This window comes from Prionailurus bengalensis, chromosome F2 (genome assembly GCF_016509475.1).
Source record: "Prionailurus bengalensis isolate Pbe53 chromosome F2, Fcat_Pben_1.1_paternal_pri, whole genome shotgun sequence".
NCBI classification, from domain to species: Eukaryota; Metazoa; Chordata; class Mammalia; order Carnivora; family Felidae; genus Prionailurus; species Prionailurus bengalensis.
This window is the reverse complement of record NC_057353.1, coordinates 79,032,423-79,050,415: the sequence shown is the minus strand read 5'-3', so window position 1 is coordinate 79,050,415 and position 17,993 is coordinate 79,032,423. Positions and strand designations below refer to the sequence as shown.

The following is a 17,993-nucleotide window of genomic DNA, read 5'->3' as shown; positions in this document are numbered from 1 at the left end:
GCAGCCTGGCCCATGTCCCCCCTTCTTCCCCACAGCTGCCCCATGAGTGTGCCTGTCATGGGCTTCTGCATGTGATCCATTAGAATGGAGTGTGACCCAGCAATTGCACTACTAGGTACTTATGCAGAGGTTGCAAAAATGCTGATTTGAAGGGGCACATGCACCCCCAATATCTAGAGCAGCACTATCAACAATATCCAAATTATGGAAAAAGCCCAAATATTCATCAACTGACGAATATATAAAGCAGATGTGGTATATATGCCACATATACACTCCACATACACACTCCACATATACACACTCCATATATACACTCCACATATACACTCTCCACATATACACTCCACATACACACTCCACATATACACTCCATATACACACTCCATATATACACTCCACATATACACTCCATATACACACTCCACATATACACTCCACATACACACTCCACATATACACACTCCATATATATACTCCACATATACACTCCATATACACACTCCATATACACATTCCATATACACACTCCACATATACACTCCATATACACACTCCATATACACACTCCATATATACACTCCACATATACACTCCATATATACATTCCATATACACACTCCACATATACACTCCATATACACATTCCATATACACACTCCACATATACACTCCATATACACACTCCATATACACACTCCATATATACACTCCATATACACACTCCACATATACACTCCATATACACATTCCATATACACACTCCACATATACACTCCATATACACACTCCATATACACACTCCATATATACACTCCACATATACACTCCATATATACATTCCATATACACACTCCACATATACACTCCATATACACATTCCATATACACACTCCACATATACACTCCATATACACACTCCATATACACACTCCATATACACATTCCACATACACATTCCACATACACACTCCATATATACATTCCACATATACACTTCACATATACACTCCATATACACACTCCATATATACAATGAAGTACTACTCATCAATCAGAAAGAATGAAATCTTGCTATTTACAACAACGTGGATGGAACTAGAGGGTATTATGCTACACAAAATAAGTCAGAGAAAGGCAAGTATCATATGATTTCACTCGTGGAGTTTAAGAAACCCAACAGATGAACATAGGTAAAGGGAAGAGAAATAAGATAAAATCAGAGAGGGAGACAAACCATAAGAGACTCTTAAATACAGAGAACAAACTGAGGGTTGCTGTAGAGAGGTGGGTGGGGGTTGGGCTAAAGGGAGGATGGACGTTAAGGAGGGCACTTGTTGGGATGAACACTGGGTGTTAAGAGATGAATTACTGGGTTCTACTTCTGAAACCATTATCATACTATATGTTAACTAACTAGAACTTAAATTTTAAAAAAAGAATGGAGTGTGCCCCAGCTTAAGAAATCCTTCTAGATACCTGTTCTAGCCCGGTGGTGCTCAGCCAAGGGCGATTTTGCCCCTCAGGGACCTTTGGCAGTAACTGGAGACATTTGATTTTCAGCACTGGGGAGTGCTGCTGGTGTGTAGGGGTGATGCTGGGCATCCTGCAATGCCCGGGGCAGCCCCCTGACAAAGGAGCATCCGGCCGGATATCGATCGGGTCCAGGTTGAGGACATTGTGCTTTGGGTGGGTGACTCTGAGCCTGGAGCGAGGAGGGGCCACACTATGATCGGGGAGGGGCATGGGGCTGTCAGGTGCGTACGGACCCCTGGGGGTCTTGTTAAAGCACGGACCTCATCTGATGCAGTAGGTCTCCGGTGAAACCCGAGAATCTGCATTTCCTGTGCTCTTTATCCTGCACTGACTGCTGCTCTCTTTCTCTGTCCCAGGGTTCCCTGGGCCTGCCCGGTCCCCCTGGGAGAGACGGCAGCAAAGGCATGCGGGTATGTCTGTTCCCACCCCTCCCCACAGTCAGCCGCCTGCTCGGAGCCCATGTCCTTGAGGGTGGTGGCCTCTGCCAGGGCCAAGCCTGAGCTGGGGCTCATTCATACTGGGATCTTCCCAGGTCCCTGTGGGTCAGCCTAATCACTTCAATGACACCGGGCACCGCCTGTGTGTCCTTGGAAGCCATTTTTAGCTGACAAGCTACTCTGCACGGAGGTCTTGTCTTTGTGCCCAGACCTGCAACCAGGTCCATGTCCAAAGTGGGGGATTCGCTCACATTTCCAGTTCGAGGAGCAGCTGAGAATACACCCCGTCCCCTGCACATGCCCCAACCCCCCAGCCTCCCTCTTGTCAGCTCCCAGATTCCCCCTCCGCATCCCCTGCCTCTGAGTTGACACAACCCCCAGAAACCCAGATGAAAAGTGATCTCTACTTGGGCGGGCCAGTCTGCTCCGGGGAAAAGGGATCATCCTCACCAGGAACCCAAAGAGAGACGGGTTCTGTGTTCCACCTCCTCATGCTCCGTTTGTGATTTCCAGCACGTGTGAGCAGGTCTCGGAGTGGGAGCCTTGACTATGAGCCCCTCCTCTGTCTGTGGCCTTTAGCACTCTGGGACAGGAGGTCTGGGGGTGGAGACCGGGAGAGAAAGAGGGGTCCCGTGCTCTGCAAGACCCCTCCAGCTCCTCTCCTGGTGGCCAGTCTCCTCCATGCAGACGGGGATTCCTTGTCACTATGCTTTCTCCGCCGTTGTGTCTGCATGTCGTTCCCTTGACCTCCAGCAGCAGGAGCAAGGGGGTTGGGATGTGCCGCGTGGGGTAAAGACCCAACTCCCTTGTTCATGGCGAGTCTCCCAGGGAAGCCTGGGTCTCCTTGCATGGACGGCCACCTTGTGTCTGTGATGGGGTTTGAATTCCAGACACGGATGCCCCTGAGATTTTGGGCTTCCCTGGCCTGCCTGGACCTGTGTCCCAGTGGGTTGTGACTGACCCTGTTTTGTGTGTGCAGGGGGAGCCGGGAGAGCCGGGGCTTCCTGGAGAGGTGGGAATGCGGGTAAGTGTCACTCTCGGCTCTGTTCCTCTGATGTTTCCAGCAGATAATTTTTTTTTTTTGAGACAGAGAGAGAGAGAGGGTGCAAGGGAGCGAGGGGCAGAGAGGGAGGGATGCAGAGGGAGAGAGAATCCCACAAGGGGCAGAGAAAGAGAGGGTGAGAGAGAGAGAGAGAGAAGTGGGGTTCGTGCTCACCTGATGTGGGGCTCGAACTCAAGAACCACCAGATCATGACCTGAGCCAAAGTCAGATGCTTAACTTCCTGAGCCACCCAGGTGCCCCTCCAGTCGATAAATCTTGATGCAAAGCCAATTGTTTTTGGTGCAGAATAGATCCACAAAGGCTTCCTGTATAACAGCACGCACGCTTGTGTGTGTATATCCTCACATCTATGATTTTTCCTAAATTCTTACAAAAAGTGAAGCATACCACTGTCTCCCGTTTATCTTTTTTTCATTTAACAACAGATTAGAGATCTCTTTCCACACCTGTTCTCTCAGTCAGTGCACCTCATTCCATGATGTGGGTGCATCATAATTTACATAACCTTTTCCCTATGATGACCCTACGTGTTGTTTCTAATTTCACTGGTCTTTCACCAAAATCAATATGGTAATAAATGCATGTGTGTGTGTGGGTGTGTGTGTGTGCATGCTTCTCCTTACATACTGTATTTTATTTCAATAGGATAGATCACAAAAGTTGGCAAGACTTTGCCTAAAGAAATGCACATTTTAATTTTAATAGATTTTTTAATAGATATTTCCAAATTTGTTGCCTAAAATCCATAGCAGTTCGAGGTCCAGGCCGCAGAGGAGCCTCAAGGCTCTGCGGACTTCTGTTTCGGCTTTGTCAGGACTCGCCCGGGCTCTGCAGGCCCCACGGCAGAGTGTGAATGACGAGCGACAGGAATCAGGCAGGTCGCTCCGAAGCTGGGCACAGATCCGGGCCAGACGGTGGGGAGGCCGTGGGACGCAGGGCAAGTGGAAATGGAAATGGTTCATTATAGCTCGGAGGCCACACTCCAGCTGTTCCTCGGAGTTGAGCAGACAAGGGAATGAGTCCTGGCAGAATCCTGCTCCACCAGGCAAGGGGGGGCGGCACGAACTCTAAGCAGAAGGGGGCAGCGTGTGGTAGGTGAGGAGCAGGGGTCTCTGGGTCTTGCCTCTGTTCCTGCCTCTCCTTCCCCTTCCCACACCTTTCTTGGGAACCCTCTTCTGCAGGGATTCCAAGGACCACCTGGACCCCCCGGGCCTCCTGGACACGTTGGAGCTCCTGTAAGTAAAGGCTTGTCTCTGGAAGGGTTTCTGTTTTCTTCTGCAGGGATTGGGACCCAGACCCCTGGCGAATCCCCCTCCAGAGTCTGTACACAGAGGACCAGCTGCCTTGGCACGTGTCAATGGCAGTGAGGTGCTGGTGTCTCTTCTTACCAGAAATGCTGAAACATTATGGCCCTTAGGAACCTCCTGGAGGTCGTTTAAATGCACGCTTCTAGGACACCATTCCCAGACAGTGACACGGCTGCTTTGGGGGAAGCCCAGGAATCTGCATTTTTACCCAGCAGCCCAGGTGTTTCTGACACATGAGCTAAAGAAGCTTTTTTTCCCCAGCTGGTCCAGTCCGCCACTCCAGAAGGGGTGTGGAGTCTGTCAATTCCCTGCCCCTAGAACAGTGCTAGACCCACAATGAATGTTCAGTAGCCGCGTGCCCCTTGAAGCAAGCGATGAGCAGATAGACGTGATGGATAAGGAACAAAGTGGCTTCGTGGATGTCTCATCATATTTTTGGTTCTCAGTAAGAGATTTGAGACTCTCTCCAAATAAAAGAAGCAATGTTAAAGGACATTTTCAAGCATGGCAGCCGGCATTGCCTTGGGAGACTTTTAACACCTCTGATCTCTGTGTGACGGGCCAAGGCATTGGGATGGAATTAAAATGACACAGATGTCCAGCTGCCCCCAGAGGCCTGGGCGGGCCATGGAGCCTCTGCCCTCTGGGATAGCGGCCTGTGGTTCTGGCCCTGTGCCTCTTCTCCAGGGACAAAGGTGTAGGTGTTATTCCTAGAATAGGTAATAGGGCCTGGGAAACCTTTAGCATCTTCTCCGCAGAATGTCCAAGGATCCTTTCTCCAGGAAATGAGAAGAGAGACTGGGGACCAGAGGGGGTTCCCATAGTAATGCATCCACACCTCTCCAGTGGGGCTGTGCACTGAGCCGTGGGCCTGGCCCTCGAGCCTTCCCAGGAGAAGCTTTCATCGGCTGGTGCTGGTGGCCCTGGCATCTCCCTCCGGACCCGGCACATGGGAGAAGAGCAGACGCTCCGTATCATTCTCAGCTCCTGCTTTTTTAGTGTGGGCAGTAGCCTGCCGGCAGAACTTCTACAAGATTCTGGCGCTAACCAAGTGATTGATGCAGTCACTCACTGACTCATGTATTCATTCAGCAGGTGCTTATGAATATCAAGTGGCAGGCATGTTCTAGACTGTGTGGGGGTGCAGTATTGAAGGAAAGAAGGCACCGCCCTCTGGGGGCTCACATTCTCCTTGGGGGAGTCAGAGGAGGTGTCACATGGGGCTTAGTGCTGGGAGAAGAGGAAAGCCTGGTGAAGGGGATAGAGGGTACTGTGGGCGGAGCAAGGGGTAGCGGTTGCGTTTAGATCCTGTGGTCAGAGAAGCCCACGCCTTGGCTGATGCTTCCCTCAACTCTGCTCGCAGAGTGGAGGGCGTTCTTAGCATAGGATCTGGTGTTGCTTCTCAGGAAGGTGGAGTGGACGTGACAGGGCGGGGGCCCTCTCCCCAGAGGAGGTGGAGGAATGTGGCTTTAAGGCACCCAGGTTTCATGACCTGGATTTCATGTTCACGATGGGATCATAGGTTCTGGGTGGCAGGGGAGACTGACTTCAGAGCCACATTCCTGCCATTGGCCGGGCCAGCTCAGGGGCCAGGTATATTCAAGCCTAGTCTGGAGGACCTGGAGAACCCCAGCCAGAAAACCGGCCCCAAAAGCTCACCTCGCACCCTGGTGGGGACCTAGATGCCCAGGCCTGATGGGGGGAGCACGGGATGCTGTACAGAGAGAGTTCTGGGAGATGGGATCTTCACCGCCTTCCCAGGCAGGGTATCTGTGGGCCCCCAGACCTTCAGAACAGAGCAGCTGGGCTGAGCCGTGTTTCTGATCTACCCCTCTTCCCACAGGGTCTCCAAGGAGAACGAGGTGAAAAGGGAGCCCGAGGAGAAAAGGTATTTACGTTTGCCTCAACCCATCACCACAGCTTTCCATAGAAAGAGGAGGAGGGTGCCTGGGACTGCCCACGCTGTGCTTGCTTGTGAGTGCACGCGTGTGTGTGTGCACATGGGTGCCTGTGCGTGTGTGTGTGCACATGTGGCAGGGAAAGGCTGGTGCAGATGGGGCATTAATTTCCCACCCTAAATGTCAGTTCTGGGCCAGGAGGGTGTGGGCTCGGTACCTGCAGGGACTATAGTCCAGCACACAGACAGAGTTTGGCTTCCAGGCCAGAGGGGTTTGAGAGAGCCCGGCCTGGGACTCAGAAAGTTCTGGTTGCTGCCATGGGCTCACATCTCACTTGGCAAAGTTACATAACCTCTGTGCTTCTCCATTACCCTGATTCTCAAACCAGAGGAAGGGTGTGCGGTGACCGCCGTGGTGTCGGGGACCCCCATTTAGTCTCTCTCACCAGGGGTTGGGAACTGACCCAAGCTGAGGCTCCACCCCCACCGTGGCCAACACCCTGGAGTGGGGCTGAGGGCCGCCGTGCCTTCATTCTGTGCACTAGGTTACCACAAGGGGACCCTTGGGCCAGAACTTTCCACTTGTGCTCTTGTTCAGCTGGGTGGAAACAGGACTGCAAACCCACCCCCCCACCCCCGGCCTCAACCTGCCCATAAGGCATTGGGAGCCTCTGCCCAGGCCCATCCCTCAGATCGAGAGCTGGAACTCGGCCCTCCCATGCTGAGTCAGGTTCCAGATGCTTTTTCAGAGTCTGTCCTCAGCAGTACATGTTCCTCTAGTTTTATAAGACATTTTGAAATTATTTTAATTCTGTATCAGTATATTTGGAAAATTGTAAAAAACAAAAAACAAAAAACAAAAAACGAACAAACAACATAGCCCCTAGTCCTGCTATCCAGGTACAACTATGGGGAACGCTTTGGCCCATTTTCTGTAGGACATGTTCCTATAGATCTGATTTCTTTTTGCAGAGACGCACATAATATATTCAATTTTGCAACCCGTCCTGTCTGTTGTCCCTACATGCAGTATTTTTGCCCAGGCTGCTGTAGGGTTTTTATGAGTCATTTTAAATGGCTGCATACCATTTCATTGCATGAATAGACCATGATTTATGTGCCTGTCCCCCTAGTATTGATCATTTAGGGTTGTTTCCAGTTTTTCGTGGTTAAAAATAATGCTTGGGTGAATATTTTTAAACCGATAGCTATATTTAGTCATTTAGTTTTCAAATGTAGGGTTATTTCTTTAGGCTGCTGTCCTGGAAATGAGATTACCAGTCAAAGAAAATGAACCTGTTTGTGGCTCTGGAAACACATGGCCACGTAGCTTTTCCAAAAGGTTCTTTAGAGTAAAGGGAGACAGGAGCTAGCATGGTACCCCACCTGAGGCTCCAAAGCATGATTTCTGTGTGCATATTAAATTTTAGGCATTATATGGGGCGCCTGGGTGGCTTGGTCGGTTGAGCATCCGACTTCGGCTCAGGTCATGATCTCACGGTCCGTGAGTTCGAGCCCCGCGTCGGGCTCTGTGCTGACAGCTCAGAGCCTGGAGCCTGTTTCAGATTCTGTGTCTCCCTCTCTCTCTGCCCCTCCCCTGTTCATGCTCTGTCTCTCTCTGTCTCAAAACTAAATAAATATTTTTTTAAAAATTTAAATTTTAGGCATTATAACTTAAAAAGTGACGTGTGACGTCTCTTACCCCATGCTCATCGGGATTTGTGTCTCTTGGTTCTTTTGAGAGTTTTAACACGGTCCCGCATATTTGTCTACCAGAAGAGCTCCTTTCTGTGGCTCTCTGCTCCCTTGTTTACCTCTTGGGGACCTGAAAGACGGCATTTGGAATAACTGGAGATTCAGGCATAGGGTGGCATGGCTTGAGAGGCAGCTCAGAGTCTGCTTTGAAGCCCCTGCCTGAGAGCAGGCAGGATTTGGGAAACGAAGCCTGTAATAGGGCTGGGCCGTAGAACAGTGAGAGGGAAGCCCAGGCTTCCAAAGTGCACAGTGAGCTCAACGTTGATTCTGGATGAAAGCCCAGACCTGCAGAGTTCCACCCTGGCTGTCACCTGGGGGAACTGTCAGGGACCCAGGCCTGTGCCCTGGCATGGGGTTCAAAACAGGCCTCCACTTGCAGTCTCCCTCAAGCTCCTACTGGGGCCTTTCCACTTTAGCGCCCCTAGGGCCCCTATAGTCATTTGTACCAAATCCACGTGTCTTTCCCACACGCACCTGTAGACCCCTCGCAAACTGGGCACAGTGCTCATGCTGCCTTCATCTCTGGGTCCTTGCTCCCTGGGGGCACCCTCGACCCAAAGCACATGACCAGTCCTCATCCGCTGACACGTTGGTGTGGCACTGGGCACCCGAGAGGAGCTGATGCCAAAACCAGGATTGATCTCCAATTACAGAAGGCCTTCACTAACAGGTGGATGAACTTGGACTCTTTTGGAGAATGCATAGGATGGGTTCGGAAGGTGCATTCTAGCACTCGGGCTTAGATGATGTCACAGGGGTGGATGGTGAACAGGACGCTGCGTGGACCATGTCACGTTAATTAGGAAATGCCATGGACAGAAGGCACGGGGCGCCCAGAGCAGGAACACAGCGCCATCTGAAAGATGCTCCTCCAAGCTTCCTGGTTGTAGCAGCTCCTGCTGAACCAGTGAGTTTGGGTTTCCCGGGGTTCCAGTGAAGACTGCAGGACAGAACTCACAAGCCTCGTGAGAGCCAGCTCTGTCACTCGTGGGCTGGGACAGCCACTTGATGTACCAGAGCCTCAGTTTGCTCATCTGCAGAGTGGAAATACTGATGTCTTCCCTGAAGCTGGCTGGGAGGTTGGATACGTGTTCAGCACATAACTGACACTTCCACAAGTATTTCCTTTCCCCACCTGTGCTTTAGAGGAAATTCAGTCTGTACACACGCAGGAGTTTGTTCTTTCCAAAAGTCTGCTTTGAAGTAACAGCTTCTTCCCATACAGCATGGGGCTGCTTTTCCAGCAAGCTTTGGGAGTCTAGGTTAAGGCTTTTTTGTCCAGCCAAGAAATGGTGCATTTCTTTAAATTTTTTTTTTAACGTTTATTTATTTTTGAGACAGAGAGAGACAGAGCATGAACGGGGGAGGGGCAGAGAGAGAGGGAGACACAGAAGCGGAAGCAGGCTCCAGGCTCTGAGCCATCAGCCCAGAGCCCGACGCGGGGCTCGAACTCACGGACCACGAGATCGTGACCTGAGCTGAAGTTGGACGCTTAACCGACTGAGCCACCCAGGCGCCCCAAGAAATGGTGCATTTCTATCAAAATCCTGAATTATCAGATCTGGAAAGGACCAGAAAGAAGCCTGGAGATCTCTCCTTATTTACAAATGGGGAACTGAGCCCAGAGGCCATGATTTCCTGATGCCACGTGGCCCGTTATAAAGAGAGAGTGCTTAGGAGTTCCTCAATTCCAACGTGGGCTTTCCCCTCCACGGCACACCAGGCCTGAAGTGGTACCAGGAACGTAGGACAAGTGATGTTCCCCTGAACTCTCTCTGCAGATTGGCCATAGCCCAGCCCCCTGCAGGTTTCTAACAGGGCAGCTCAGGAAGTAGAGGGCCACCTTCAGATGACGTCCAGGAGAGGCATCAGCCAGTGTCCCTGTTGGCCTCGGTCTCTCTGGGCTCCACCAGGTGGCTCATCGTGGCATAGAGGAAGTCCACCATTTTGGAGCCCGCCTGCCTGTGTTTGAACCCCAGCTCTGAGCCCTGCAGACCGTGTTACCTTTGGAGAGTTATTTAACGTCTGAGCCTCAGAGTCCCTCATCGCTGAGGGTGACTGTGTTACATGAGGGCCACCAGGAGGATCAACGGAGTTAAGATTTATAAAATGGGTAGAAGAGTGCTGGGAAATATGTGCCATGTGTAAAGGGCAGGGACACAGAGAGGGACAGAGACTGAGACAGAGAGAGACAGGAAAAGATAGAGAGAGGGGGGAGCCCGAGCCTGGGCTATGCAAGCTCAGCTTCGGGTATGTTTCCAGCTTCCTTGCTAACTTTCTGGGCAGCTCTGAGGAGAGCTGGCCCCTTCTCTGCACCTTCATCTTCCCAGATGTCAAGAAGCCTGGACTGCATCATCCCGTAGGCTCCTTTCCAGGTCTTGTATCCGATGGGTACTTAAAACAGTTTATTTTCTCGCGAACCTCTCTGATTTCTTACCTCAGCAAGAAGGAACTTTCCATCTCCCTTTGAGACAGGCCCATCAGTTGCCTGGCCTTGCGCAGCTCGGAGCCAGGCCGTGGAGAGCCACTGCCCGTCCATTACCGAGGCCACCTTCAGACAGCAACACAGTGGGCGCTCTGTGTAAGGCGGGGGACTGCCCTTTCTTGAAGCCTCTTCCAGAAGGCGTGGAGGCTCTGAAGGTGTGAGGGCATCCTGGCAACTGAGGGGCAGTAGAGCCTGAGTGGACTGTCCAGGGACTACTGAGCTTGGGACAGCTGGCAGATTGCAAAGGGACTCGGGTCACTAAGGAGCCAGAAGGTGGATACAGTGTTCTGTCTGGAAAACCGGGCTGCCAGGACAGCTTTGGGTGGATGTGACGCTCACACTCCCGAGGCCCAGGGGGAAATGCCCTGGTTTGGGGATACGGGAGCCAGGGCATGGCACCCAAGGAAACTGGTAAGGGCACCAGCTTTGGAATCAGAAAAAAAAAAAAGATGCTCAGACTGGCTCTGCCCATGCTGGCTCTGGGAACTCACACAGGCTTCTAACCCCACGTCCTGATCTAGCAGTGCCTGCCTCGGATAGTGGCTCTGAGGGCCTGGCTGAGCGAGTTGTGAAGGCAAGTGCAGGATGTGGCCCCTGGTAGGGGCTCCCTACATGTTAACAGAATGGGAGTTTTGAAGGGCCGAAAGCCATGATCCTCCCTGGTGACACCGGCCGCCACCTCTGCCTTAGAGAAGCCCCTCAATCCTCCTCGTTCTTGGCGGGGGGGCAGGAAGAATTGCCCACTGGGTCTCACTGTGACAGGTGTTTGGCAAACATCCCTGACATGCTGGGTGCACAGAGGCATGTTCCCTCTTTCACTGGGTGAGCGTCTACATGGCACATGCCCAGCAGACACATGGCCCACGCCCCTCCCACACTGACCTGCACACCAACACCCAGACCTGAGATTTATCAAGGGCAAGGGTGGCTTCCCGCTTTAATGGGGCACGCACTCCCCCTGGTGTCAGAGATCCAGAACTGCAGCGGGAGGGCTTGGCATGGAGAGGGGCCCTCGGAGCTTTGCAGGCAGGAGTGATTCCTCCTTTGAGTCGTTCGACCCAGGATGATGCACTTAGTCTCATAGGACTGAAGGGCTGTCAGACCCAACAGAGCCAGCCTCGGCCCCCCGGTGTCCGGAAGGTGCTCGGGATGAGGACGGGTTCCCTTGCACCTGCATGCACACACACGTCCCTGTCAGTTAAGGATTGTGAGTGTCGGAAGAGGTCTCAGGGTTCTGGGAATACAGCCGCCTTTCTTCTGTCCTCGCGTTTCGTTATTTCAACCCAGTTGGGAAACTGAGTCTCAGAGCAGGGTAGACTCTGCAGGCGGCAGCCCACGTTGGTGGAAAACCGCATTAGAACTCAGGTCCCTGACCTCCAGCTTCGGTCCCCTGTTCACATCACAGCCCTTGCTGTCCCGTGAACTTGACTCTGCTGGCCCCTTGTCTCTGGTTGATTTTTCTCTCCTTCCCCACCCTACGTAGCCACTCTACTCTGCTTAACTAGCTTCTAACGTTGCACCTTCCACATGCCACACATTGTTCTATGCATTTTGCAGATATTGATTGGCTCACCCAATTCTCACCAGAGCCTTAAGAGGTAGCTGCTGTGTTTATAGATGGGAGACAGAGTCAGAGATGCCAAGTGACTGGTCCAGGGTCACACAGCTTGGGATGTAGGAGACCCAGGCTTCGAGTCTGAGTTTTGGGGTTGACTGCGGCTCCCTGTACCTCTGCACCCCCCCCCCCCCGCCACCACTGGGCCCTCACTGCCACTGTCTGCCAGGAACCAAGCAGGTGGGCAGCTGTCCAAACCCTGTCCTCTGTTGTGCTGATGCCGTCAATACAGTGGTGACAAGTCAAACAAAACCATACAACGGCAAAACAAAACTAAGTCTCAGACTTTACGTGGGACATGCCCTTTCTAGTTCTGCCTCTGGCCCCGTTCTTCCCTTTTGCTTCCGGTCGCATGCCTCAGCTGGGCTTCTGTAGGCACTTCGGTTAGAGACCCTGCTCCGTGGACAGCTGTCTTCTGTCTGTCTGTGTCTGGGCTCTCCCTCAGCTTCTCTCTCCCCTCGTCCACCCTGGCCTGGTCATTTTCCTCTTCCCACATCCCCCTGCTGGTGAACACAAACATCTGTCGGCACTCTGGCTGTGTCCCACCTGGCCCTGCTCTCCGCGTGCTGGCTGGGGACAGGCAGCTGGTGCTGGAGCTCACCTGTGGCTTTCCCGAGTTGCTTCTGGGAGAAATATTGCTTCTGGGCCTCACTGATCTTGATGTGCAGGTGCAACGGAGTAAGAAATGGGGCTTGAGCAACAGGCAGAGCCCTCTGCTTTGTGATAGACCTTGTGAAATTGTACTCAGTTGACACGGTTTTTTTTGTTTTGCTGAACCCTGGGGAAGTGCCACATTCAGGGGTGACATTTAGTAGGCTGGCCCTGTCTAAGGAAGAGAGCTCTGGGCTGGCCATCAGGAGACCTTGTCTTCAGGCCTGCCACTGTCACACAGGTTCTGTGTGACCCTGGACTACATATACCCCTAAGGTCAGTTTTCTCACCTATAAAGTGAAGACACTGGATTCCATGGGTTCTGAGACCTTGTCAGTTCAGTGGGAGAGACCAGAATGCTCCCCCAGTGTCCTCTGCTCAGGCCCAGGGGCAGTAGAAATAGAGGGGGAAGGGTCCAGAGACCCAGGCTCTGTTGTCAATGCAAGCACATCCTGCCGGGGTTGAGTGGCTTTCCATCTGGGCCCCCGTTTCCTCATCGACGGTCTGCCCTCGGACCTGCCAACCTCATGGCAGGTGGAGGACGAGAACGTTGGTAACTAATGTGGAATTAGTTGGCAGAGAGAAAAATCCTCTCTGTTTGCCCAGAGCTCATGTAACGAAGAGACGTTTTTAGAGAATGAATGTGTAATCGTGCTTGAAAATGGAAAGGTGTACATCATTGTTCTAGAATTTTTGAAATCATTTCTGAAGGGCAGAGAACGCGTATGCCTAAGTTTACTTAGATGCGGGAGAGAAACTACAAAGCAAGCTGCAGAGCTGGGGAGGTGCTGGAATGATCCCCAGGCTCCGCTCCGGGGCTGTGGGCAGCAAAGAACCTGGGGCAACTATCGGTGCCTCGCTGGGGCCCTGGCTTGGGGGTGCTGAGTTGGGTGCTCCTCCCCTGACCTCTGCTTCAGTGGGCCTGTGGGAAGCGTCAGTGTTTGCCCCCAGACTAACAGAGAAAACAGGTACCCAGCAACGGCCAGAGGGAATGGAAGCATTCAGACCAAGAAGAAAAGCTGATGCCTCCCCCCTGTCGGGTCCACCTGACCCTGTGGTTCCTGGCTGTGAGCTGCAGGGAGGTGACTCGTTCCCTGCAGGCAGGCAAATACGACCAGCGTGGCAAAAATGAGCAGAAGACCAACACTCTTCACTCATTCAGAGGAAAGCGACATCCTGAAAGATACACCAACCTTTAAAATAGAAAACAAAAAGGCAAAGAAGGAACAACTTAGTAGATCAGTTATAGAGAAATACAGTCAAAAGAACTTTCACGTGTAGCCTTCTGGTCACTCAATAAATGTCAGTGGGGGCCACACTGCGTCTCCGGGCTGGGCAGTGGGGGGTGCCCTCACGGGAAGGGTGAACACATCTCAGGCCTCATGTGAGCGAGAAGGATGGTGACACAGGTAATAGATGCAAATCGAATTAATGGCAAAATGAGGGACACAGTGAGACAGGCTGGGGAAGGATGGGTGTCTAATTTGAATTAAAAGGCCAAAGAGATGACTTTGAAGTGAGCCCTGAAGGGTGCTGAGGAGCCAGCAGAAGGAACAGTAAGCACAGCCTGTGGAAATGAGAGAAGCCGCCATATTGGGGAGACTCTGAGAAGGAAGCCATGGTGGCTGGGGTGGCACTTAGTAGAATGTTCATATTAGCATGGACCCCCTCCCCCCCCCCCGTCATCAGCTGAGTTCTCAGTGGGGAGAAGACACAGCTGGGGACATTAGACAAGGAGTTATCCCATGAGAGGAACACACCAACATCTGTGGACTTTGGCTCAAGAGAACCGTGCTGGGCTGGGAGAAAGATGGCGGCATCTGCTCACCACCTGTCACAAGCACGTGTTTTGGATAGGTTATCTCATCCCTTAGTCATAGATGTCTTCCCAGGAAGGGGTTATCATCATCCCCGTGACACGTGGTCAACAGAAACAACCTCAGAGGCGAAGTGACTTGCCTGAGATTATACAGCTAAGAAAGACAAGTCCGGCTTTGAACGCAAGCAGGTGGGCGGGCGTTGGATGGGTGCGTGAATAATCGCTTACTGTTAGCCAGCAATTCACTTTTAACTCCAGGCCCTGGGGACGTAGTGGACGTTCATGCATATCCACTGGATGAATGAATGGAGAAAGACATGCTCAGTTTTATGAACTGCATCACAAACCCCACAAGTCTGTTACTTGCACCCTAGGAGATGAAGAAACTGTGTGGTTCCAAGAGGCTACATGGCCTTCCCTTGGTCACAGATTTGGGAAATACAAAGCAGAGAATAGGGATCTGGTTTCTCTGACTTTTGACTTACGCACTTTGACCCCCGATGCACATATATTGTAGCCTGGTGTGTGTGTGTGTGTGTGTGTGTGTGTGTGTGTGTGTGTGTGTGTCTTGTATCCAAAGATGCTGGGTTGAGAGTAAAGATTAGAAGAGTAAGACGCTAAAAACCTTTGCATTCCCTGATCATGGCCCTGACCCCAGAGATGTACATTGGTTCTTCATGTCTTCATTTTCCTTCCTTTTCCAGGGGGAGCGAGGCCTGGATGGATTCCCTGGGAAGCGTGGGGAGACGGGAGAGCAGGTAAGCAGGCATTGGCTCTGGTGGCCTAGGCTTTGTCGGAGGACAGGATCAACTGGGGCCAGATAGAAAGCTCTGCGGGGCCTGATTGCCTTGGGCTGTGGCTCAGCTGGAGGGTCCAGGAGGCCCAGTGACCAGACTCCAGCTTAAGGTCATACAGTCCTCCTCCAACACCAGGGTATTGGGATCCCTGAGAACACACCCATTTCAATACGTTCTAACCTCGTTGACCCATGTGACGATTGCAGTAAAGGCCATGGACGACGTGCATGTGATGTGTTCATTGGTGTCTCTTCTGTGAGAGTAAAAGATTACAAACAACACGGAAGCTTCTCAGTAAGGAACTAGTCGAACAAATCAGGGGGTTATAGTTGAGCTATAACCATATAGTTACAGAGGAATAATATGAAGCCATGGAAATTAATGAAACTCCTAACATGCTGATAGGGACGTTCCATAGATACTTGGTTAAGTGGAAAGTACAGGCAAGTGTAGATTGGTGTGGGAAATTGCATTGAGGACTTATGCAGATGTGCACTCTCTCTGAAACCTACTTTTTTTGTTCATGGCCTCCAGAAGAGGCCCCTCACTGACTTGTGGAAGGGAATGGAAGGGAATTCTCATGCACACAAATTTTCAACCATGGGAGGAATGTGTTGTCCAAAAAGTAACTAAATTTAATTATTTAAATGGTTAAAGCTGTAAATAAAACCTAAAATTCTATATCTGCTTGAAGACAATTGGGAAAATACGTATGTGTATACCATAACACATTATCAGTCCATTAATATGTTCATATTACTAGCTTAGAGATAAAATAATAACATAAATTAACTAAATTTGATATACAAATCCCTTGCCATGTATTAATTTCAATATACTATATTGATATAAATTAAATCTATGGATAATCTCAGCACCCCCAAATAACATCTTGGTTTTATATGTATTGTCACTTAACAAATTGGAACAGTACCTTTTTTTAATTTAATTTTTTATTTTTAAAAATTTACATCCAAATTAGCATATAGTGAAACAATGATTTCAGTAGATTCCTTAGTGCCTCTTACCCATTTAGCCCATCCCCACTCCCAACCCCTCCAGTAACCCTCAGTTTGTTCTCCATATTTATGAGCATCTTATGTTTTATCCCCCTCCCTGTTTTTATATTTGTTTCCCTTCCCTTATGTTCATCTGTTTTGTCTCTTAAAGTCCTCATATGAGTGAAGTCATATGATTTTTGTCTTTCTCTGACTAATTTCACTTAGCATAATACTCTCCAGTTCCAATCTTGCAAATGGCAAGATTTCATTCTTTTTGATTGCCGAGTAATACTCCATCATATATATATATATACCACATTTTCTTTATCCATCAATACCTTTTTGTGTCTTGCCCCTTCCTTTCACATTATGTCATAAACATGTAGCCATTTTCTTAAATATTCACCAGGGACAGGACTCTAGTGACCACTTAGTATTCTATGGTATGAATGTGCTATCATTTATTCATTTTTGTTGCTTAAAAATATTTATTGCGTGCCGCCCCTGTGCCAGGGCTGACTTTTTTTTTTTAATGTTTATTTATTTTTGAGAGAGAGGCAGAGCACAAGCAGGGGAGGGGCAGAGAGAGAGAGGGAGATACAGAATAGGAAGCAGGCTCCAGGTTCTGAGCTGTCAGCACAGAGCCCGACGCGGGGCTCGAACTCAACGAACCGTGAGGTCATGACCTGAGCCGAAGTCAGATGCTCAACCGACTGAGCCACCCAGGCGCCCCAGGGCTGACTCTTAACACTAGAAATACGCACCTGCTGATGGCCCAGAAGGAAAACACCCTTCTTGCAGGGGAAAGGTGACCAAATAATGAACAGCAAGTCGGAAGATACTGATGGTGTGGAGGCAGCGGTGAGGGACAGTGAGCCTCATGGAGGGGGTCCTCCTATGAGGGGACACTTGGTCTGTTCTCATCTTTGGTGTTCATAGGAAAAAAAGGAAGCAAGAGAGCTCACATATACATCTTTGAGCACATCTCTAATTATGCCTTGAGAATGAGCTCCTATGAAAGTCCCTTGTCCACGGGGATGAACACTGGTTGTCCATCTGCCTTCCAGATTCTTCCTCCTTTTAGGAGGAGACTCACAGGAGGGCCCCCGGGGTGGGGTGGCTCAGGACCCCTCCTCACTCCGCTCTGGCGGGAGCTTTACCTCCTCTGCTCTGCACTGGGACCCTCTTAGAAGACTTCCTGGTGGGAACCCCGGGAAGGAGGAGGGCAGTCTGTAGCATCTCCCACACTGGCCGTCCAGGGCCTTGGTTTTCCCTGCTGCACTGGCTGATCCTAGCCCAGAGTCCAGGCAGCCCTTTCCCTCCGCCCTCCGCCCTGGAGACCTAACTGGTCCTCAGCATCTTCTGAAGAGTCCATGATGCCCCACAGATCATGGATGCCTGCTTCCGCCTCTCATTGGGAATTTCTCCAATGTGTCCTCATATCCTTCAGGAAACTGTCCTTGCCTCTCAGAATGGGTGTTCCACACACTGAAGTACGGCTAAGTCCAGAGGGGACCACACGGAATGTGACATTTGGCGGGGGTGGGGGGGGGTGGGGGGGGTGTCACTGAGAAGGAATTTTCCAGCAGGAAGTCCCATCCAGGAAGTCTGATCTGTGATTTCTGGGGGG

The 17,993-nt window shown here is 50.9% G+C and overlaps 1 protein-coding gene across 1 annotated transcript in view; it reads left to right on the top strand.

Moving 5' to 3' along the window:
• The window catches only part of COL22A1 (collagen type XXII alpha 1 chain), a 261,028-nt gene that overhangs the window by 98,834 nt on the left and 144,201 nt on the right, over window positions 1-17,993 (top strand). The window contains 5 exon segments of the mRNA XM_043601842.1: window positions 1,893-1,946; window positions 2,953-2,997; window positions 4,218-4,271; window positions 6,187-6,231; window positions 15,270-15,323. Of these exon segments, the coding sequence (XP_043457777.1) occupies window positions 1,893-1,946; window positions 2,953-2,997; window positions 4,218-4,271; window positions 6,187-6,231; window positions 15,270-15,323 (252 nt within the window).